This window comes from Crinia signifera, chromosome 4, assembly GCF_055691185.1.
Source record: "Crinia signifera chromosome 4, ASM5569118v1, whole genome shotgun sequence".
Classification (NCBI taxonomy): domain Eukaryota; kingdom Metazoa; phylum Chordata; class Amphibia; order Anura; family Myobatrachidae; genus Crinia; species Crinia signifera.
This window is the reverse complement of record NC_139220.1, coordinates 114,967,694-114,991,648: the sequence shown is the minus strand read 5'-3', so window position 1 is coordinate 114,991,648 and position 23,955 is coordinate 114,967,694. Positions and strand designations below refer to the sequence as shown.

The following is a 23,955-nucleotide window of genomic DNA, read 5'->3' as shown; positions in this document are numbered from 1 at the left end:
CTGATGGCTGCTATGGACTAAAAATGATTTGGTAGTGGATCACCAACCCATGGGTCTCAATCTGGGAACCACTTTCATAAGGGATTTATAACCTATAGCAGGGGTAGCCAACTCCAGTCCTCGAGAGCTACCAACAGTTCACATTTTCCAGCTCACCTCGCAGGTACACAGGTGCACTCATAACGGATAAACACATTTTAAAAGATCCACAGGTGGAGCTAATTACTTCACTTGTGATTCTGTGAGGAGACCTGCAAAACATTAACTGTTGGTAGCTCTCGAGGACTGGAGTTGGCTTCCCCTACAATTTACCTAAATCTTTTTCTTTATTGTCAGGGGTCACCTTCCTATTCTTAACACTGGGTATTACATATATAATGATATTGCACTATTGTGGTTAATTATTTACACAATCATCAATACGTGAATACTGAACATGAAGTTAAAAAAAAAAAATTGTAAATGCCACATAAGACTACTTATCAGACATACATCGGTGACCAGTGGAGTATCATGCAGAGGGGAATTGACACAAGGGAGGGGGGTTGGATTTAGAAATACAGCCAAATGGTGTTGAAGGCCTCCAAAAAAACAACAACCTGATACTAGGTTGGATTATGGAAAATTTATGTTTCACCAAACACTGCCACAATAGGCAAGGTTTCAAGTATGTACATGCTAGAGTAAAGGTGACTTCATCAGTACCAGAGTCAATTGATTTGGCTATCTGGAGTTATGCATCAATAATCTTAAAACCTGGACTGTAATGATGGAGTGTGGGAAACAGATCTATACCCTAATAGCAAAACTGGTTCCACAGCAGCTGGCAGGTCACAATTTGAATACCCCATACCTATAGAAACACCTGGTTATTACTTATGAACCTGCAGAAACCTGGGATTTAGGTCAATGGAAAAGGACCTCCCAGGTACCTAGCTGGGGGATTTTCAGGAAAGTCCCAGGTGAGCTGCAGTGTAAACTAGTAACCTGGGTCATCCAGTCCAAAACCTGTTTACATGATGGTGCAATGAGATGACATCTCCAAGCGTCAGTGCTGTACCTGTGTGCAGTGTGAACAGCACTGATCCGGATTAGCCAGGATCAGCGCAACCGTGGGAATGGGCCTCTCCCGAATATGACCTGGTTTGTACAGTCTTGAGTTAGACCCAGGACCTCAATGAAAAAGAGCTGTAAGTCTACTTAAACTCTGTTTGAATACTCATTTTTACTATAAAGGTGGTCTGTTATTGGATTGCACATAAAGGTTTCCTTGGTATATTATTTGGATAATAACTTCAAGCACCAGCAAGAAGCAAAGATGAGAGGACACACAACAGATTGAAATAATGTATTTTATACATTTTTACATCTGGAGATTTGACATTTACAATATTTGCTGTACAAAAAGGGCGAATTTACACATATACAAACACAGATCTTTCTGATATTATAAGTTTACTTCTACTTTTCTAATTTGCATGGCTTTTCTTATTTCAAGATCTAGAGCCTGCTGTGCTGAAGCCTGGATACTGGGAAGTATAAACTATTTCTATCACCTGTAATATCAAACATACGGTCAAAAATGTATTGTTTATTTACAGGCAACGTTAAATGGCTTTCGGTTCTCCACTGTGGCTTTCACAATATGTGACACATCCGGATGTGCTCATTTCCCATGCATCTGTACAGTGCTACTACGGCCACTGTCATAACGAGATATCAGAGACAAGTAGTGATCACGCTGAGGTGCAATGTCCGTATCCAGCCCCTGGCATCTACCAGTTGTGAGTCATTAACCTTCCAAGTCAAAGTTCTAGAGCTCTGTAATACATTTCAAAGCTGCTGCTGCTGCTTCATTTCATACCCGTGTCTGAGGCGGAGGAAATGACTGGAAGGGTATCTTCGTTTGCTTTAGATGTTTCTTCATTTAAATAAAAGAAAAAAACAGAGGCATAAAATGAAAATCACTTGAATAATATAAAAAATTAAAGTTAACAATTGCCTTACAATATTTTTACTGCCTTTCCAAAAATATGTCTGACACAGATTCACTGTAATGTTGTGGTATATGATATGGAACGATGGCTGGAGTCATGTAGATTGATGTATCATCTCCACTACCAGCCTTTCCATAAGGTGTAAAGCTGGGTACACACTGGGTGGTAAATCACACCAACATTTTATCTCTGATAAATGATGTGCTGCACATTAAACCTGACAATATCGCTAGAGACACCATGCATGCTAATGACAGACGGAATAGTAATAATTCCATTCTTCATTAACATCATTCCAGTGTTTACAGGCAATCCTCCTGGTTGACTGGGATTCATTCTGATGTCAGAACAAATACCTGTCACTCTAGTACTGTATTTCCCCGATAATAAGATACTGTTTTTTTTTTTTTTTATTTGGAACACAAAACACCAAAGGGCTTATTTTTGGGGTAGGGCTTATTTTAAATACCATTGCCAGCATTCCCCTCAGTCCTGCTTTTATCAACATCATGCCCCTCACCTTATACTTTCAGCATAACTGCCGCTTTCCTTTCACGTTTTTTCAGCCTTTCCGCCACCCCTCAGTCACTCTGCTCCCGCCTGTTTACCGTACACATGCTGCTCAGTCTTGTATGGTGCGCAGTGATGTCACATGCGCAATGCATCCCTGGGACCACTGATGCCAGCAGAGGCTTCAGCGGTACCAGGGCTGCTACTGTAGCAGCAGCATCCATTTCATATGGGGCAGAGCTGGAAGCATTGTAGTTTAGTGCAGGGACTGGGGAAAATGGAGATTTAGCTAGGGCTTATTTTCCGGGTATGGCTTATTAGGGGGAGAACAGCCCCATCTATAGCAACCAGATTCTACTTAATTTAGCCGCTTCTAGAAGATAATAAATAGAAACAGATTGGTTGCTATAGGCACCAAAGTTATCTTCAATAAAACATCCATCTTCGTAAATTTACCCATAGCCTGTGTTACTCTTGGTCATCTCAAGGAACATTTCATTGAAAACCCCATCAAAATGGTTCAGCGGTTATGACGTTTACCCCACACATACTGTACATACGAAAAACAATTTGAGACTATACACACACGCACACATATAACACATGTCAATTACAGGTGAATTGTGAACTTTGGGCCCAATTCAGAAGCGCACAATACAGCTCAGTTGCTATGTGTTTATATAGTCTGGGTACTCCTGTCTGGTGAAATTGCCCCCCATTTTATGGACACTCATCGGCACCCCCATATGGCAGCAGCATCAACAACATGCAGTGGGCTTTGGGGCACTGTGACGGACATCCCAGAATTAGATGTGCATATCCGTACCTCATTAAATAAGGTGTGCGCACATAAATCAATGAATTAGGTTATATAAATAAATATAATGTATGTATGTGGATAGATAGATAGATACCTTCTTTTTCTTTCTTCTCCAGATTTTCTTCAGCTGCCGTTTTGTCCGCTCTAAAGAAAATCCGAGCACTGCTCAGTGAGAAGTAAAGAAACTCAAATTCCTAAAATGGAAAATTATGAGAGAATTAGTTGCCCATTAGAAGTACAGCAAACAAGAATAGCAGTTTTACATAAGCAAGTACCAATCTGCCAATAACGTGCTGATTATCATACCGGTCACACTCAGCTTTAACTTAAAATTTTAGCCCAACCTACTTGTGTCATGCAAAAAGATTAAGGTGAATTTCTCATATTCCCAAAAAACAAGAATTTCAGTATTTCAGTACTTCTTAGGTCTCTGACTGAATGGAACAGATGGCTCCTACCTAAAAGCCATGTGCTCCTCCAAATTGACTATTAGTCCAGGGTGGAGATTTACTATACAGTGGATTTAAAACCCCAGCAGATCATCAAAACTGCTCAATAATAGTTTGTCGGTTACACTAACCACTACCAGTCCGAATGCCAAAAATTATAATTTTTTAATAATATTTTATTAATTTATTTATTAAGGGTGAAGTTATTTTTACATTTTAAGAGCAATGTTATTTATTAATTATATTTAAAAGGAAAAACACTGGGCAGTTTTTCAGCTGAAAGTCACTCAGATGAGTAAACGGAACAGGGCTTAAGCCTTAGAGAAAGATAAAGTACCAGCCATGTTACAGGTTGCGTTTTAAACATGACATGAGGGGCTTGGTACTTTATCTCTATCCAAGGTTTAATACATAGCCACTAAAACTTCGTATTTGAACTAGACCCTGCTCCCCTAAATACCCCACCTGACAAATTAACCTGCTCTGATTGGAAAGGTACAAAAGGAGGAAAGACACCTCATTAATACCCCTTTCACACTGCACAAATAACCCGGGTTGTTGCCGGGTCGACCCGGGTCACTGTGCGGTGTTAAAGGTCCTTTTAAAAAATTCTGGGTCCAGCGAGTTAAAATAAGGGTTTTACCCATCTCGGACCCGGGTTGCTGGGCAGTGGGAACGAGTGACTAGAGTCCTGTCCACATTATAGGTAGGAGGCAGAGTCAGCTCCAAGGGCTGCCACCTCCCCGGCCAACGATAACATCAGTAACCCAGCTTATTGCTAACAAGGATGTGTCCAAATCCCAGGTGTGATCAGTCATACGTCCCTACCACACATGTTAAACAACATCTGAAACTTAAGCAAACATAGCGAGGAGAACAGATGTTACTAGTAAGTACAAAAATCCTGTTCTCTCCTCCATTCAGTGTAAGGCTCTGGAGTAATGCAGGGGATATCCCAAAGCAGGCCTCACGGGAGGGAGCAAACTGCGGCTGCACAATGTACTCTGCACCCAAACCCAGCCTGCTTGTACAGATACATATTCACAAAAGACCAGGAGGGAGCCTGACACAGCGGAGCAGTAAAGAGTCCATGACATGCAGCCCAAGAAGTACCCTCTGACCGAGTGAAATGAGCCAAACTCTTACAGGCACCGTTTCTTCCAGGAAATATAATACTCCTTTCACATTGCCAAAATAACCAGGGTTATTGACAGGCCAAGGTGCAGTGTGAAAGCGGCAGAGCAAAATAACCAAGCCACCCGGCATTTCAACCAATGTTTGAAGCCCGGTTAAGGTGTCTACACATGGAGCGATTTTGGCTTGCAATTTTGGCTATATAGTGTAATGCCGCCTGTGCAAGTGGATGTGTACGGCTGCGAATCTATTCGCACCCATGCTAATGCCACAAAGACACCCCCCTACCAGGCTTTGCCACACCTAGCATTTTCCTAGGCACACATGCGTTTTCCCCAGCCTGCAGGTCCCTGGAGGACACATCTGTGCACTTGGGGTTTCTATACTTGTAATGGTAAATACATGTACGGTTATTTGATCATCTAGTGTTTTTCCTGGTGTTTATTTGCTGCATGTTTGTGTTGAGTACATTTGCAGTAGACATCCCCTTAGTAAATGTCCTTCCAAGACTCAGAGTATAAGTCAGTGGTTCACAAACTCATTCCTCATAGCACCCTAACAGTGTAGGTTTTACCGCTACCAATGGATCAGCATAGGTGATTAACTGAAGAACTATTTGTCACCTGTGGCTAAGCATGGATATACTTAAAACCAGGAATGTTAAGATGCCTTGAGGACAAGGTTTAGGAACCTCTGGTATAAATTATACATTGCTTGGGTCTGTCTGCCTCTAATAGATGGATTTCATTTTCTTCTTCATCATCATTAGAGGGCGACACAGACGTTTGGATGTACCAAAGCCACCTTCAGTAATGCAATAGAATATACAGCCAATACTTATAAATAAAAATGATAATAAAATATGCAAGGATGGGGCGTGGCCTGGACGTCAATGGAGTAGGCAGCAGATCCCCTGAGCTCCCTCCATACATCCTGCAAATTCATCCTGATCTGCTGCCTACGTGGACCCTGTTCCCTACTGTTCCCTACATCGGGTGAGGGAGATCCTGCCTGCTGTTCTGCACCCCCGCAGGTGGATTCCTGGGACCATCTGGCTGGAGGTAACGGGGACCACGGCCTACATCTAGGCACCGCTGGCTTCTGTCTGCCGCCGAGGCTCCACTCCAGCGCTGCCTCTCCGGCGGTTGTAACGGGCGAGAGAGATGGGCGCCGGATTGCTCCCTGTAAACAGAGCGGAGTGTGCGAGAAGCGCTCCCGTCTGGGTAGCGCTGCCGCGGGCCGTGCAGGGAGAGCTGGCGCCATCTTGCCCGCGAGACTACCGGGCTGTGGCGTCTGCATTCACCTGATAAATATCCTGCTCGCCCCCTCCCTGGGGAGTGGATGTCCTACCTGCTACTTTGTGACAACAGGGTGTGCTCATTGTGGTGCTTCACCGGCTGGGTGACCTGCTTTTCATCCCCATTGTGCGTGATGCTGAGCCAGGATAGACCTCGCCACGTGCTCTGAAACACTTCTCCCTCTGCTGCGTCTGTAGCTACAGTTTCTCCTGTCTCCCCACACAGAGCCATATACCTCGCGCAGAGGGGACCAATATTGCCTGTTGCCGACTACCGTGGTGGAGCTCTCCTGGGCACTTGGGACCTCTCTACAGGAGGACTATATCCTATATTGATACATCTTATAATCTCCTGATTTGTGACAGTGGCGCTGCCATCCCGCTGCTGACTCGTTTGGTTGGAGTTTTGGTCTGTCTGAAGCGCTGATACCCTCACAATGGGTTGTGTTTTTCCAGCCGGTGAGAGCAATTTACAGAAAATCCTTTGTGCCATTACTGTTTCGACCCAGAGGCTTCTCCAGTTATTTGACACTGCTCCTGTGTATACTGCCACACCATGCTGTTTGAGCGGACAATGCAGAGATGGAATTTCCCTGGATTTACACCCAATGTCTGAATCTGTCAACCCAACAGCACCTAGGACCGAATATACTTTGGACTCCTTGACTTATATACCTGTCCTAAAAGATGAATCTGTCTGTTGTTATTCTGCTGAATATTCTGATGAGCCTTTACTAAGTCCATATATACTGTTCAGTGCACATGCTATATGTTCTCCTGCTTATTCTCTTACAGGATGGGACAGTATTACTACTGATTTGCTTCTACAACACAGGCTGTATAGTACATGTGCGACATGCTCTTCTGTTTATTCTCAGGAACAATGGGACAATACTGTCTTTCTACCTTCTTCCTTCAATGATGCCGAATACTGGCCAGATTAGGGGAGGATATGCGTGCTTGACTCTGCTGTTATTAAGAACCTGGCCGGTCTGACACGTATTTCCTTCTTATGTGCTTTTTCCTATTATGCTATTCATATGTTTGTATTCTGTGTTTTTTTTTGTACGACAGGGTAATATTAAACTTCTCTCCTGCTGGTTATGAGAGAGATAGGTTTGCCCTATCTAATACCATGGGTCCACCGCCCCAGTCGATCCACATTGCTATACTCCTTAAATTGGGTGGGTGGGGAAAGGCACACAGAGTTAATTTTGCTACATCAAGAAATGGAGAGTTGGCCTTAATATTTTTTGACTATTCATATTTTTTTTTATTTTTTTATATATTTACCTAACTGTCGTGCATATATATATATCCTGTTTTTTCTTTTTCCTTATGCTGCGTACATTCCACACTTTTTGCTGTGGCTAATTTCTATATTGCAAGTTTGTCTGTAGATTTTGGGTACATATATTTAACGGATACTGGGTCATTGCCCCATACAGTCCATTTGTCTGTTATCCGTACATGGGAGGGTGGGAGGGAGGTGGTTTCGATTAGTATATAGTAGCTTAGTATAGCTCTAGGGGGGGTTAAGGTTATTGGGATCCAAGTATTTCCTAGGTTGGGGTTAGGTTATACAGGGTGGGGGGTTATGGGGAGGTTTGATTTGGGTTTTGTTCATTTTTACTTAAATAGGTAGACAGTCATTGATTTTTTTTATTCTAACCGGATATGCTATTATCCTAGGTCAGCTCAATCCAGGGTGGCTTTGTACTCTTTGATTTCCACATCCTCTATCATCACATACACTTGTTTATACTTGTCTAGCCAACCCCGAATGGCGCCTTCGGGTGGTTGGGCTTTTATTTACTTGTACTGGTAGCAATTTACATATCCTGATCCCAATGTACTGTATATATTTTCACAGTCTGTATTGCCATCTGATGCTGGAATGTTGCATATCCCCTATGTCTTAAATGTCTACCCTTAGCCTTGTTTTTGGTATAGGTGTATTCCCTTAAAATTCAATAAAAATTACTGAATTAAAAAAAAATATATGCAAGGATGACCAGGGTTCCTTTCTACACAGACGGACCCTAAAGGCATGATGTAATAAAACGGTTACAGTATCCTCTGGGGCACAGCACAGTATCTCGTAATACCCAAACATTGCATCCAAACAATGGCTAAGTCCGGGGCAGAAACAGCTACAGACAACTCTATGCATCCACAAAGTCCAGCATCACTTTTGGGTCAGAAACGTTGAATCGAACAGTAAATTGACGCGACAGATACTGGATGTGTGGGCCCCCTTACAGCTGTGACAGCAAGTACACTGCAGTGTTTGCAATGACTGAGCTCTAGTTCTAACAGGAATGCTATTAGGAAAACACTGGTCCTGCAAGCTGGCACAGGGTATTAGGAATACGTAGTTGCTAAGTTTGCCAGTGTTGTGGCATGCTGTGTTTTCAGGCGACTACTGTACCTGTAGATATATGTCCAGTCTCTTCTGTGTTAAGTTCATGGTCTGAAGCAGCTTTTCATCCTGATTATTAGACTGCACATTCTGCTGCTTGGAGACGGCTTTCTTCTCCTTAAGGTACTTTTCTCTTACAGACTGAAACCAGTGCAATGAGTCAAACTCTTGGTACTGGTCCAAAAGCTTTAAGATATAAGCAACACCTGGAGGGAAGAACACAAAAATGAGGACAGTGGCATTCTTGACATTCCTCATCCCGTGGGTAAAGGTGTGTGGGGAGTTTGGTAAAGGAAAACTCCATTTGCATAATGCTGGGACAAATCTATAGTGTACAGACTTCTTTTTTATTTAAGAATAACTTCTGTAACGGAAGGCTTGTTTATGGTTACAGCTGGCTCGGTGATCAACCGTAGGTCACACATGTAAGATGCAGCTTAATGTTAGTTTTCTTTTAAGATCTAGTGTTGCCTCAGGACCAAAATAGTGGCTCTCCAATATACCCTAGCTACAGTAAGGGATTTATTACAACTCTGCAAGCTAAAGGGAACATAGAAATGAAGTGGTCACTGGTGTATCAACACTGAAAAATGGTAAAAGAATGGAGTTGTACAATGGTGTGGCAAAGGTCTGTGGTAGAATATATACTGACATACTGAATGCCTTTATATTTGTATATACAGTATGTTCAGTAAAATGGATTAGTGATGTCAGAAGACTAATACCTTACCCATGGCGAACCCATCGTCAGTAAAAGCAGCACCAACTTTGTTCTTCTTGTTCAACTTCTCCTTGCAGTTAATAGAATGCTCAACAAAGTTAAGTGTCTGCAAGAAAGAGGGGATTTTTTTTTCTAAATTATATAACCTTTTCTCTTCCCCCAAAATGGATTAACAGTGAAAGTAGTAACATACAATTACTGGCCTTCTTTCAGACCACCATCATGCCCCAGCTGTAGGGGAATTGTCATTTCATGTACAACCTGAGTACAGTGGTATTTGGAGCCAACAGTCACACGTTCCCTTCTTCGCAGCTTTCCCCAGTGGGCCCAAACACTGGTGCTCTGGTAAGGGTCTGGCATATTACAGCAGTGATTTATATTCTTTTCTTACAATAAAAAAAAAAGTGTAATATTGCACAATGCTAAAAGTCTATACCACACTGATGGGATCTACTTATAAAGAATCACATTTTGTGTAGCTGAAAAAATGTGTTATTGCTGCATAGTAATAAAACTGCTATTCCAGCTTACAGGAAGACGAAAGACATTGGTGAACAATTCCCCTTGAGCTGATCATGAAAGATATTGTGCATACACACTGACAAAATATATTGGCTAAAATCATCTGGGACACTTCAGTGACTGTACATTTAAATAATAGGCTGGTATTAAACCTTGAAATTGAAATAAAGGGCTGGCATTACAGGGAGGGTGGGAAAATCCTTGCGCTGCATACACAGAACGCTCACACCAGTTGCAGAAAGTAGTAGCGCTGCTGACATGTAAAGCCCACATCAGTTACCAGGTGCTGACAGTAGTAGTCTCTCTCACACATAATTTACCTCATTCTGGCAGCTTATCCTCTCCCTCCTTACATCAGACCTGCTCCCGTGTGGCTCTGCCCCCCTTACAGGGGCAGCCAGACAGGAGCTTCATGCGCCGGTTCTGCTGTTAGAAATGCAGGGGCACAAGAGCAGCGGCCACAGATAACTTGACTGGAGCCAGGGAGGGTCCGGGCAGCGGCTACAAATCAAAAATACCCCTTTTACACCACCACAAAAACCCAGGTTTTTCCCTCGTGGACCCGTGGTCAGGCGCGGTGTAAAAGGGGTGAACCTGTGATTCTTTACACGGGACTTCTACCCAGGTCCTGAACAAAAGTAGAACACAGGCAGGACCTGGGTAGTGGGCAGTGTAAACAGATATGCCGGGTCATCCGACCTGGCTCCCGTTTACAGCATTGGGGGGAAGCCCAACCTCCGGACCGCAGTACCATGTGGTCAACATGGAGATTGGACAGGGGGAGCACACGGCCTCCGCTGCTGTCTGCTGTACTGTGCAGACAGGAGGTGAATGGACACCTGTGTGCGGTATCCATTTACCTCCCAAAATGGGGCTGGGGGGGTGCATGGAGGCTGGGGACAGCCTAGCAGCTTACCTTGTTGCTGAGCTTGCCCCCACGGTGCAGTTGTCCAGGGCCCAGCGATCCCGGCGCTTGGAGATTTTATCATCTCCAAGCCCCACCCCCATTTACACTGCGTTTCGGCACCGCCATGTAAATGGACCAAAATCCCAGACCCAACCTGGCTTGGAACCACGTTCCAAATACCGGGTTGGATCCGGGATTTTGGTGCACAAGTGACAAGAGCTAATTGAGCTGCATCCCCGGAAGATACTGATGCTCGTTAACGACGGGCAAATGCACATTAAACAGTTCAAGTCCACCAATCACAAGGAGCATATCATCTTCATCCCAGGGAAGGTTGTTGGAAGGTTGTCAGGACCATAAAAGCATATATACTGTAATGGTAAATATGTCAAAGCACTCGGTACCCACCAGAGGTGGAACAATACTGTAGAAGTTCCGGAGGTGAATATTCTTTGCACTGCGAAATTCAGGAGCAAACACATCCACTAGCATTTTAAAATACTCTGTACCTTCTGCGGAATTGCGTGTTAGATCACTCAGAACGAAGTCTAGCTGCCTGGAAAGAGAACACTCTGTTAATAGGGAACAGTCTAGCTCAGAGGCGTAGGGAGGGCGGAGCCACTGGAGCACACACTCCGGGCGCAGATTGGACACCTGGCGCCGCCAGCCCGCCCCCCCCTCCGCAAATGAGCTGTGCAATACACTATCACTAATATGTTCACATGATATACTAGTAAAGGGCAGCGTGCGCCGGCAGCTGCTCAGCCTGGCGCCTGCGGCCTGCCTGCTCACCCGGTCCCAAGAAGCTCTCCCAGAAGAGCACTCAGCACTGCGGGTGCCGCGGCGCTGACGTCATGCGGAGGACCCGCGGCCCGCCTGCATTGTCTCTGTGCGCGCACTAAGTACTGGAGAGCGTGACAGGTTGCACCAGCGGGCTGAAAGGGTGTGAATCTCTCTGGTTTCTGCTGCCGCCCTGCTGTGCTGTATATATCTTTATCTGTATATTTATTTATTTACAGAATCTTATATAGCGCAGCAGATTCTGTTAAGCTGGCCATACATCAGAAAGATCGATCTTAAGATCGATTGCACTCATGATTGTGTACAATTTCCCTTGAAAACCCCAGCAGTCCTTGGTGGTTTTTGGACACACAATCTACACACAATCCATCATACAATCAGTCAAACAATCCATCTGCTGCATGATTTTGTACACAAGATGTGCACACAATCTGCATACAATCCATCATACAATCAGTCATACAATCCATCTTATGATTGATTGTGTACACAAGATGTGCACACAATCTGCATACAATCCATCTTACAATCAATTGAGATTGTATGATTGGGTACAATATCTTTCTGATGTATGGCCAGCTTTAGTGTCTTCTATAGCGCAGCAGATTCCGTTACAGTGTCTTCTATAGCGCAGCAGATTCCGTTACAGTGTCTTCTATAGCGCAGCAGATTCCGTTACAGTGTCTTCTATAGCGCAGCAGATTCCGTTACAGTGTCTTCTATAGCGCAGCAGATTCCGTTACAGTGTCTTCTATAGCGCAGCAGATTCCGTTACAGTGTCTTCTATAGCGCAGCAGATTCCGTTACAGCGTCTTATATAGCGCAGCAGATTCCGTTACAGCGTCTTATATAGCGCAGCAGATTCCGTTACAGCGTCTTATATAGCGCAGCATATTCCGTTACAGCGTCTTATATAGCGCAGCATATTCCGTTACAGTGTCTTATATAGCGCAGCATATTCCGTTACAGCGTCTTATATAGCGCAGCAGATTCCGTTACAGCGTCTTATATAGCGCAGCAGATTACGTTAGTGTCTTATATAGCGCAGCATATTCCGTTACAGTGTCTTATATAGCGCAGCAGATTCCGTTAGTGTCTTATATAGCGCAGCAGATTCCATTACAGCGTCTTATATAGCGCAGCAGATTCCGTTAGTGTCTTATATAGCGCAGCAGATTCCATTACAGCATCTTTTATATTTCAAATGTAACATGCCAACACATGTTAGCCACGCCCCTACACCGCTGGTCTAGCTACACAATTGATACAGATTATGTACAAAATATTTTTTGGGGGATTATCTTTTGTTATTCTAATAACAAATATTCTATTGGGAGGTGTGCTACCTTTTAGCTGTTAAGTCATAATGGTTCTTGAAAGTTGTTGCCTCACCTTGCCGCCTTTTGAGTTTCTTCAGACAGACTTTCCTCTTTTACCAACTCTTCAAAATTGACTATATCTTCTAAGTCTGGGACGAATCTGGGAAAGCAGATTCATTACATTTATTCCAAACATCACATGGAATCAAAACTATGTTTAATGATTTACAGTTAGGATGCCACACTTATGGAGAGCTGCTGTTGGTGTTCCTTTCCCCCTGATGATGATGATGCCTTGTGATACAGAAGTGCAGCATTTTTCCAGGGTGCACTAAATAGTAATCTAATATCTGGCATGCTAAGTGGTGAGAGCAGCCCCGTTGCACACTCTTCTCGTGGTGCTGCGATATAAAAAGCCCATATTCAGTTGCATGAGTTTAGAAATCTTTTGTAAATTTGTAGATTGACCGCATCTCTCAGGGTCTAAGAATTCTACAGATGCTGGTATAATTGGGCTGCCACAAACAGACGCCCCCTTTAAATTGGAATACATTTACCTTCAGAATTTCATTGTTAAGGCCCCCATACATTAGTCTGACTTGTCCTGAGACAAGTTGGACCAGTTTGCCCTTGAGATCTCCCCGGGAGGCTCGCTTCCAATTTGGAGCTTGATGTGCCACTTTTGCATGCGATTTAAGACTGGCTGGCTGCTGATTGGCTAAGAGAATTCAGCCAACCTGCATTCGGCCAGTCTTTTAAAAAAAAAAAATTCAAAATACTGCTACAAGCTCCCAGCCCCCGCTGCCCGCCCCACAGACCCCACTGATGCACATAAGTGTGTGTGGCACACACCTACAAGACTGGACCGACACATCGCGGGTGCTAAAAAGCACCCACGATATGCCACTGATGGGTCCGATCCGATAGATTTAATGTGCAGCCCCGTCTGACCTCCCCACTCTGACTTGATCCGAACGGGACCGCGGATCGGGTTGAAGGGGATATCAAACACATCCGATTTGGCCCGATCCACCTGGATCAATCGAAATCAGGCCAAATAGGAAAAGTGTATGGGCACCATTAGATTTCCAAAGGTCTAAAATACTTGCCAAGTAGCAATATTATTGTCCAATGGTTTCACATTTTATGAGAGTACAAGTAGATGCCCTGCCACATCCATCACCTAGAACAGGCCTGGTCAACCTGTGGCTCTCCAGATGTTGGGAAAATACACATCCCAGCATGCTTTGCCACATTTCTAGCATTTTATAATAGCAAACCTGTTCCAAGGTATGCTGGGACTTGAAAATTTCACAACAGCTGGAGAGCCACAGGTTGGCCAGGCCTGACCTAGGGTAACTACATCCTATGGGCCATTTTTATTGCTAAAGGGAAAGAAAGCAAGCGTTCTTGTCCTATATTTTATTCTGTGAGTATCAACTGCATGCTAGGGAATTCTAATTTACTGTAAAACAGATACCCATGTAACTAATGCCTTCTAATTCTCTTTCATTTATTTGAAAAGCTTAATTCCTGCATTTTTTTTTTAAAGAAATTTGGCCCCATGAAGAAAAGCGACCACTCCTACCTGATTGCATTACTGCAGCAGTGCAGACCACCAGACCGGATCATCCTGACATAGCCCATAGCGTTTCCTACAAATAACATGGAAATGTGCTGAATGCTCTCACTAGTTACAGCATTTCTCTATACAGAGTTTCCACAAATGTTCTATGTAAATAAATGAAACAAACATTTAAGAACATTCTAAAAATTTAAAACAAGTTAAAACAAGACCACCTGTGACATGTCCTGAGTACAGAGGCAAGCAAGGCCAGTTTGCAGATAGGACACTATGCTCACAAGACATTACATCTACTGTAGGCGCATCATTTGCCTTAAAAAGCAGCAGCCAGACAGAAACTGACTAGACAAAAGGTAATTGTATATAAAGTGCTAGGATTAATGACCCCCATTGCCTCCAATGTAAACTATCACACGTCACAGCAGAGTCCAGTAACAATGCACGTACAGCATTACTTGCTGCTCACCTATTTGACTAATGAGTTGTCTGAACTGATCAAGATAACTCTGTCCATCAGGCGTGAGACCAAGCTTCCGGATTCCACGGTTAAATTTTTCAGCTCTTTCAAAAGGATACTGTAAGAAAGGATCACGCAGATTATATTGGTGACATTTTTTTACAACGTTAGTTGCATTTCCATCCATTACATAGAAGCTAATGGAGAGCCTATGCAATAGCAATGGCATAAAGGGTGATAACATGGAGATACACATAAACACAGGAGTAGATGTATGAGCAGTTATAATGGAGAAGTGGCCCATGGCAACCAATCAGCTGCTCTGTATGATTTTATATTATGCAAATTATAGATGTTACTTCAATGCTGATTGCTTGACATGTGCCATTTATCCTCCCTTATCACTGCTTCATACATCTACCCCTCAGTCTATTAGCAGCGGACAATCTGGTAACAAAATCATTTACAAGACTGACTAATGTTAGAAAAATATATACACAATAGCATAAAAAAAAAAAAAAAATTATACGCAGCAGCTTATCATAATAAACTAGTAATAGGCACCAATCCTAAATGTTTGCAGCGAAGCAACACAACTTACAAGGGACATTTGTAATTACCTTCTGATCATTTTGGTCCTTAACTTCCCTGAAATATCGAATGTCCTTGATCAATCTGGACTTAATGTGTTCATCATACATGAACTGGCTAAAAATATAAAACTTCTTCCGTAGAAACTGGTATGTAAAGTTAACCTAAAGAAACAGGATAAAGTAGCTTTTAAACTTCAAGTTTTAAGTAATGAATACATAATATCACATTGTAACAATGCATTTATTTTATATATTATGTAATGATTATTATAGTAGAAAGCAGCAAACACAATAAATCTGTGAAACACAGTATACAGTTTATTAAAAACATTCTGTACAAATGTGCCATTTTTTTATGAAGAGTTGTCATTTACACAGTATGCAATGTCTGGCTCGTATGACATGTTCCATGTAGGAAGAACACGATGCTGTGATTTGTTCAAGGGCTTAGCTAGAATTTTGTGGGCTTCATACCAATATTCTGAAAGGGCCCCTGTCCCAATGCTTCTAGAGGCACATCTTCACAGCAGATCATTTTATGCTCCACAGTAGTGCCCCAGATAATTATATGAACCGCAGTACGGAGTAGTTAACATTATGTCACATTGTATGGCTGCCAGTACACTTTATGCAACACAATACCCCAACTTCCATTATGACATACAATAGAGATGGCTAATCTGAACCTTGAGATCTACCAGCAGTTTATGTTTTTTAGACCACCTGTGGATCTGTAAATGTGTCGGTTAGGAATGAATGCACCATGTTTGACAGTATGACTGCACCTGTGCACCAGCTAGGTGGTCTAGAACACAGGTACTCAAAATCAACTGATAAACTGTATGGGGTCCTGCGGAACTGTGTGGGGTCCTGTGGACAAAGATTTCACTGGTCTAGAAAATGTGAACTGTTGAACCCATCCCCGCCCACACACATCCTGCAGCGCAGCACACAACAGTCGCTGCTCTCCCTGTCTACAACTGGGAAGGAGGGGGGGTCAACATTCACCAGGACCGCCCAAGGCCACTCCAAAAGGCCAGGGTAAAGAGTAACTGCTATCCTGCTTAAACCCCTCCTTCCATTTATTTTCTATCACCTTATAAAGGAGCAGGTTCAGGGGAGTAACTCGATATATTGTAGATCCCAAAGGCAAAAGTGTGTAAGGACTCCTATATATGGCCCAATGTTGAAAATTTTATACAACACATGTAACAGGGAAGGTGACCCCTCTCAGCTCTGTGCCACCATAGCAGCTGCACTCCATGCACCTATTGTAGCGGTGCCCTTGCATACACTGATGTGTGTGGGTAGAAGGGATACATTCTGGGACTTTGAAAGAGCCAATATGAGCCCTGAAGGAGCTGGCAATGTGGGTTTAGGAGAAGAGTCCTCTATTATTACCATCACATTCCCAGTTCTATCCCATTGTATTTAGAACAATAAGTGAACTGTAGCTTTTCATCAGCAAGAGGACATTGTGTAATTGTTCCGGCAGTATGTACGGTTACTTTATTTGTAACTACAGATTTTAACACAAAATAAAAATTGTTCAAATATCCTCTAAAATAATAGCAACAAGTTCACAAGAGACGGAAAAAATGCTTACAGTCGTACTCATGATTCCCGTGCCATGTGTTCGAATAGAGTTGGCAATGTGGCGGATGTTGATGGTGTTCAGGTGCTTGTTGTTGCTGGTCCTCTCTACAAAGATCTGCAGGAAAAGCAGAACCAAGACATTACATCAATTAGCAACTGGGTCGACAAGCATTAGGTCGACATAACTAGGTTGACCGGCAGCAAGGTCAACATGGGTCAATGTCGACATTGGCTAGGTTGACAGGGTCATTAGGTCGACACAATCATTGGGTCGACATGGGCAGGGTCAACAATTAAAATGTTGACGTATTTTTCACCCGAATGTCGACATGGACACAGTTTAAGGTGCATCGCTCGCCATCCTTTGGGCACGGTGCCTTGCTTTTCTCGGCACACTATTTTATTCTCCCACCACGCCCTAGTGGATGGTAGGGCATGAAATACCACCTGTCCGCTCAAAAAAACAGTGAAAAACCCCAATGTCGACCTTATGCTTGTGTCGACCTAATGACTTGTTGACCTAAACCCATGTCAACCTTGCTGCATGTCCACCTAGTGGTGTCGACCTAGTTGCTGTAGACTCAATGACCGTATCCCTATGAAATTTACACTTATCAGGAGACCAAGTAAACATCATCATACCTGATTATTGAGGTTGTACAGGTAACGTGACACAAATACATGGATATTCCTCATGATTTCCAGGACATCCAAACCCTGATACGAAACAGAACACAACAAATGAGTAACTAGAGATTTTAGCCCCAACCCATCATGTGGTCACTAAGCGATGTGCGACCACAAACCATAGCACATTGGAACTATTCCCACAAGAAAACATTTGTCTTTAATGGGACAGTGTTGTATGTAAATAGGCAAGATAAGTGAAGCAAACAAGTTTCAATAATGCCATTTTTATATTTACATGAAATTATTTTCCCATAAGCACTGGGCAATATAGCAGGGGCCACTGTAAGAATGTCAATATCTTGGTAGCTGCCTATTACCAAGAGTAAGATCAGAAGTACAGAACGAGAGGGAGAGGACAAGAAAACACAAAGGGCCTTATTCTAGTTCACTCTGACAAAATCCTTCTTAGATGGACAAAACCATGTGCACTGCAGGGGGGCAGATGCAAAATGTGCAGAGAGAATTAGATTTGGGTGAGTTATTTGGTTTCTGTGCAGGGTAAATACTGACAGCTTTATTTTAACACTGCAATATAGATCTCACTTTGAAGTAAAACCCCACCCAAATCTAACTCTCTCTGCACAAGTAACATCTGCCCCACCTGCAGTGTGGTTTTGTCCATCTAAGAAGGAATTTGTCAGAAAGAGTGAACTAGAATAAGGCCCAAAGTGACAGGACAATCCTAACAAAGATAACATTTACACACATAGCATAAAGGGTGTGCTTCATAAATAGACTGCAAAATGAATTTAACATCAAAGACAGAGTGCACTAGAATTTCTGTCTGAGTGCCAGTGTCATCACCATGTCTGTATTTAGAGGTTGAGGAAAGTGAAAGTGTCTGTGAGCCCAAGAGCAGACACTTTCCTTTGATATGGAGGTAACACTGATTGTCCCACTGCTACCTGTGGTGCAGGCTACATAACTTGGTACATGGGGCCAACATGTTAATATTTCAATCACATTTTGTTTCCCCATTTACTACATCTTTCCATAGACAATACCTGCTCCAATGTTTGGCTTGGTAAATGAGGCTCAGTCATCGTTAGGCCATAGCGCTGTGTTGCCAAGTTCCTCATCTCACTGTAAGTGGCCCAGTCATGCAGCGCTACAGTTGTCAGGTTATAGAATGTTTTATCCAGATAATGCGTTACGTAGGCTGAAAAAGGAAGCCAATCGTTATAATGTGCACCATGCGTCATATAAAGCGAATATAATTCTATCAAACAGATCATTTATTATTGTAAAGGGAACACGTTTCTGCAGGATGAAACTTCTGTAAGTACACGATTACACAGCTGTTTGAGGTAATTATGGTATTGGTCATGCAGATAACTCATTTGTTTACCTTTGATATCAATAAATCTGTCAAAGAAGCGTAATGGCGTCAATGAGAAGAAATAGGCCAAGTCCTTCAAACCGGTTTTAAAAGGATTTCTTTCATCAAGCTGGAGGTGAGTGTGGACAGACAGACGGAGATCCTTCTCTATTTCTTTACATAGCTTGTCTAACAGATGCTAAAAACATAAGTTTTCATACAGACAATTAAAATAGGAAAGTAAAAACTGCTTAGGCATTACCATAATATATATTGTGAAAAAAATGTACATAAAAAAATCAATATATATTATAGATATACCATTTGCGGTATTAATGTATTCACAACACTTTACTTTTAACAGATCTCTACAGCGATAGATAGCTAGATAGATAGATAGTATTTAATGTATGGGAACAAGCTTCCTTTGGTGCGCAAATGTACACCTCTGCAAGAACAACTGCCTTTGTTTGATTCACAGTTGATCCCATGGTATCTATTTATGTTTTAGAACCGCATTTTTCAACCACTGTGCCAGCAACACTAGTGTGCCCCCCAGATCTAGGAGATGTCCACATCAGTTTAAAGCACCACCACCAATTAAACTGTTATTCGCTGGTCTTTTGTTTTCATGTGGATGCCCACTCTTTTTTTCTTTTTACCTGTGGACAGGGGCGTAGCTAAGGGTTCATGGGCCCTGGTGCGAAAGGTCAGCTTGGGGCCCCCCTACATAAACAAAATTAAAATCTCGGTCTGTTTATATTTTAATACATCAAGTATATTATGTTAATAATAGAACTAACATTTAAACATAGGACAGTAGTTTATTTAAATAAAATATTAAAAGAACAAAGATTATAAAACTGGAGAGGCCCAGGTTACTGGAAGCTATGGTGTGCTAGGTATTAATCTACAAGGCCCAAAGGATTATATTATGATACTAGTGGCCATGATATCTAGATGTGGCACTACAAATCCCAGCACATCCTCTATCGGCAGAGCATGCCGATGCCCACATCGGCACAGCAAGCTGGCAGGGAAGGGATATCCCCAGCACGGCTGTCTGTAATCCCCATGGCATCTCCTTCCTATGAGTCACCCAGGATGAGCCCCCCACCTTCCCTCCTCAGCATCATGGCGTCCCAGCAACGGAGGAGCTCGCTCATCCATAGCCGCAATCCTCCCGGCACAGCCACTCAATGCCCTTTCCCTACCAGCACGCCCAGCACCGCCGCCCGCCTAACGTTACCGGCCTCCCCGCGGCATCACTGGCGCACCGGCCCCACTCACCATCCTCTACGCGGCGACTCTCTCCAGGTTACCAGGGGCAACTACGTCACCCAAGCCGCTGCTGCTGGTGACGCTGTACGCCCAATGGGCGGTCTTCTACGAGACGTATGGAGCGTGCTCCGCTGACGCCCGATGCTATCCGTCCATACTTGAAGCTGGAACGGCTCTGCGCATGTGCGAAATTATGCCATTAAACCTCGGCTACCCTATTACAGTGGCGGGGGTTGGGCCCCCCTGGCTCAGGGGCCCGGTCGCAGGTGCGACCGCTGCGACCCCTGTAGCTACGCCACTGCCTGTGGAGACAAGTGGGTTTGTTTGTTTTTTCATATGGGGGACAATGGGGCAGATGTATTAAGCCTTAACAAGAGATAAATGCAAGGGCGATAAGGAGAGAAAAAGGTCCAGCCAATCAGCTCCTTACTGACTTTTTTCAAACACAGGCTGTAACATGGCAGTAAGCAGGTGATTGGCTGGACGTTTATCTCTCCTTATCACCCTTGCATTTATCTCTTGTTAAAGCTTAATACATTTGCCCCATTATGTTTCCCAGTAGGGGGTCTGATGGTGAGACAATTTTAAAATCTTGTTTGGTGTGCCGAAAGTTGAAATTTTTTTTTTTTTTTTTAAATCGCTGTGGTAGAACATGGAATGTTTCCTACAAACCTATAATAACCCCACTGCATATCAAGGCCCTGGATTAGAAAATACAGAGGTAAAACAAGAACAGTGAGAGCATTATATCACACACAAGGTGGTTACCATTTCTTTTACAAGGTTACTGGTGGATAAAATATTTACGTACCACCTCATTGATCACATGATGCCACAGTGTGACAGATGACTGACCTGTGTCAATACTTCCATGATTTCCTTGTCATAGCACTTCAGCAACACTTCATGGGATTCCAGATGCCTGGCGTGCATCATTGCAGGGACACAGCTCCACAGTGCACTGAACATATACTAAATGTGGGGTGAAAAGAATGCAGGATTTATTTCTACATGGCTACTATCAAATATACATGTAGGATAATGGCATGCGATGCAATTTCACCACGTTTGCGTACATAGTAAAATCGGGCGCCGTGATAATACACAAGTACCCCAAAATATTATGCGTCAAGTTAATGTTTCCACCGCTATAGAGCATTTTGTAAAGGCTTACTCACATGTAACCTCGATGCATCAACAGCATTGTCATATACATCATCCAGATAGATTGGGAATACTGCTCGGTGCCAATATAAAAAACAGCAGTCACACTGTGCCCGGACTCTAGAATTAAAAATACATCACATCTAGAACTGATCTTCAGCAAGGACTACCACAGACAGACATGCCAGGTACAATGGGACAAGACTATCAGCAAATGACCACACTCTCTAGATAATTTGCCATCATTTGAATATATATCTATCAGACTAGTTTGCGCTCTTAAGGCCCCCATACACTAGGGCGACTTGTCCTAAGAACAAGTCAGCCCCGATTTCCCCTGAGCTTCCCCGGCAGCTCCACGGGGGAGCTTGATAAGATGTGGCACTTGATGTGCCATTTTTTACATGTGATAAATCAGATGCGATTTATCACATGTAAAGATCCGGGGAGCTGCTGGGGAGCTAGCGTTCCGTGGGAGCGGGGACCGGTCCGAGTGGGGGCGGGAGCAGGCTGGGAGTGGGGAGCATCAGGAGCAGGCTGGCAGTGGGGACCTGTCCGGGGAGTGGCAGGAGCAGGGAGTGGTCCGGGGAGCAGCACGAGATGTACCTGCAGGCAGGGAGCGGGGACCGCGGTGCAGTGCAGACTCAGAGCAGAGAGACCGGGGGCGCGGCGGGAGATTAGAAAGCAATCCTATTCAAAAGACTGTGTGCGGCCGCTGATTGGCTGGGAACTCAGCCAATCAGCGGCTGCCCAGTCTTTTGAATAGGATGGTTTCTATTCTCCTGCTTGCCGTGGGGACCGCAGAGCAGCGGGAGAATAGAAACCATCCTATTCAAAAGACTGGGCGGCCGCTGATTGGCTGAGTTCCCAGCCAATCAGAGGCCACACAGTCTTTTAAACAGGATTTCTTTCTACTCTCCCGCCGCACCCCCGGTCTCTCTGCTCTGAGTCTGCACTGCGCCGCGGTCCCCGCTCCCTGCCTGCAGGTACAGCTCGTGCCGCTCCCCGGACCACTCCCTGCTCCTGCCGCTCCCCGGACAGGTCCCCACTCCCAGCCTGCTCCTGATGCTCCCCCAGACCGCTGCACATGATTAATCTTATGTGCAGACCGTCCGACATCTGGATCTGATCCGATGCGCACGGGACCGCGCATCGGATCAGATCAGCTGTCATACCCTACGCAATTTGGCCAATTTCACCCGATTTCTCGGCCCAATCCTCCAGAATCGGGTGAAATCGGGGGCAAATCGCGTAGCGTATGGGGGCCTTTAAACACAGTTCAGCCACCAAAAGAACAAGGCAATCATCGTCCTTATGAAGATTTAAAATAGAAAGCCTATTCACAAGACCATATTAACATGAAGCACCAGACACCAAAGTACTCTAAATTTTAAATCAATTTGAATATATAAACATGCACAAATGCTGGGATACTGTATTGTACAGGTTTTTTTCCCCCTTTATCAGGACTTAAAAACACTCTTTCAACTTAAAACACAATGATCTAATTTTTTTACCTTTCTCTTAATTCACTTATGAGGTCCATTTTCTTCATAACAAGCTGGAGTGGTAAAAGTTCCTCATCTTTAAACGTTTTCTATAAAATATAATAAGAATAGCAATAATGTATGTGCCTAAATCCATCTCTCTCAAATATCTCATAACCATCTCTATCTATACTTGACTACATTTCTTCAGAAAAATGAAAAGTCTGCATGCACGTCACAGTCCGCAGAACATACAACTGCTGTCACTGAGTGGAGAGAAGATACATTAGGGTTCTTCCCCAGGCAGTTACTCTCTTAGCATCCTGCCTGGTTCTAGGACGTGGCCAAAAACTCGTGCTGCACTGGAGTTTCTCAGAGTAACAGATGCACTGAGGTGGTGTTACACACTATACAGAAATGCCAGCAATGCATGAGTTATTAGCTGCGTCACAGGTGACAGCAGATTGAGCAGTAACTTAGCTCCACCCCAGTATAAAAGTTATCACGCGGTTGGCTGACAGACAGAGCCAGCCAGTGTACACTGTAGAGAAGGGCAGTGTCTCAGCAGCCATTATGGTCAACCATCATTGTATAGCTCACCGTCTGGCCTTTTCTAATGTCCAAGCAGCTGGTGAGCTGCCGTATTTATTACATTTGAATATTATCATAAGACATCAGTTTTATTTTAAAAATTACCCAGTTACAATGGCTGGTTTTTATGAAATGCAAAATATACTGTAGAGTCAGATTAAAAGGCCAGTGACAAAAGTTGGCTGTCTGTTGACATTGCAGTACGGTCTACAAAACCCCCTTTCACATTGCTGGGGTCTGTTGTGCCACAGAACTTGCACAGTATCTTCCTCTCTGCTGTGTGATGCCCCTGTA

General features: G+C 43.6%; 1 protein-coding gene across 1 annotated transcript in view; it reads right to left on the bottom strand.

The window, feature by feature from the left end:
• Positions 1–1,338: 1,338 nt before the first annotated feature.
• WASHC4 (WASH complex subunit 4) overlaps positions 1,339–23,955 on the bottom strand; it is a 59,137-nt gene continuing 36,520 nt past the window's right edge. Inside the window, exons 18-33 of the mRNA XM_083182289.1 lie at positions 23,101–23,180; positions 21,598–21,703; positions 21,275–21,391; positions 19,169–19,337; positions 18,825–18,979; positions 17,773–17,847; positions 17,141–17,245; positions 15,562–15,696; positions 14,951–15,059; positions 14,488–14,554; positions 12,973–13,059; positions 11,188–11,335; positions 9,360–9,456; positions 8,639–8,835; positions 3,422–3,521; positions 1,339–1,921 (exon numbers count right to left, since the gene is read on the bottom strand). Of these exons, the coding sequence (XP_083038415.1) occupies positions 1,854–1,921; positions 3,422–3,521; positions 8,639–8,835; positions 9,360–9,456; positions 11,188–11,335; positions 12,973–13,059; positions 14,488–14,554; positions 14,951–15,059; positions 15,562–15,696; positions 17,141–17,245; positions 17,773–17,847; positions 18,825–18,979; positions 19,169–19,337; positions 21,275–21,391; positions 21,598–21,703; positions 23,101–23,180 (1,815 nt within the window). The 3' untranslated portion in view covers positions 1,339–1,853. The remainder of the gene's footprint in view (positions 1,922–3,421; positions 3,522–8,638; positions 8,836–9,359; positions 9,457–11,187; positions 11,336–12,972; positions 13,060–14,487; positions 14,555–14,950; positions 15,060–15,561; positions 15,697–17,140; positions 17,246–17,772; positions 17,848–18,824; positions 18,980–19,168; positions 19,338–21,274; positions 21,392–21,597; positions 21,704–23,100; positions 23,181–23,955) is intronic.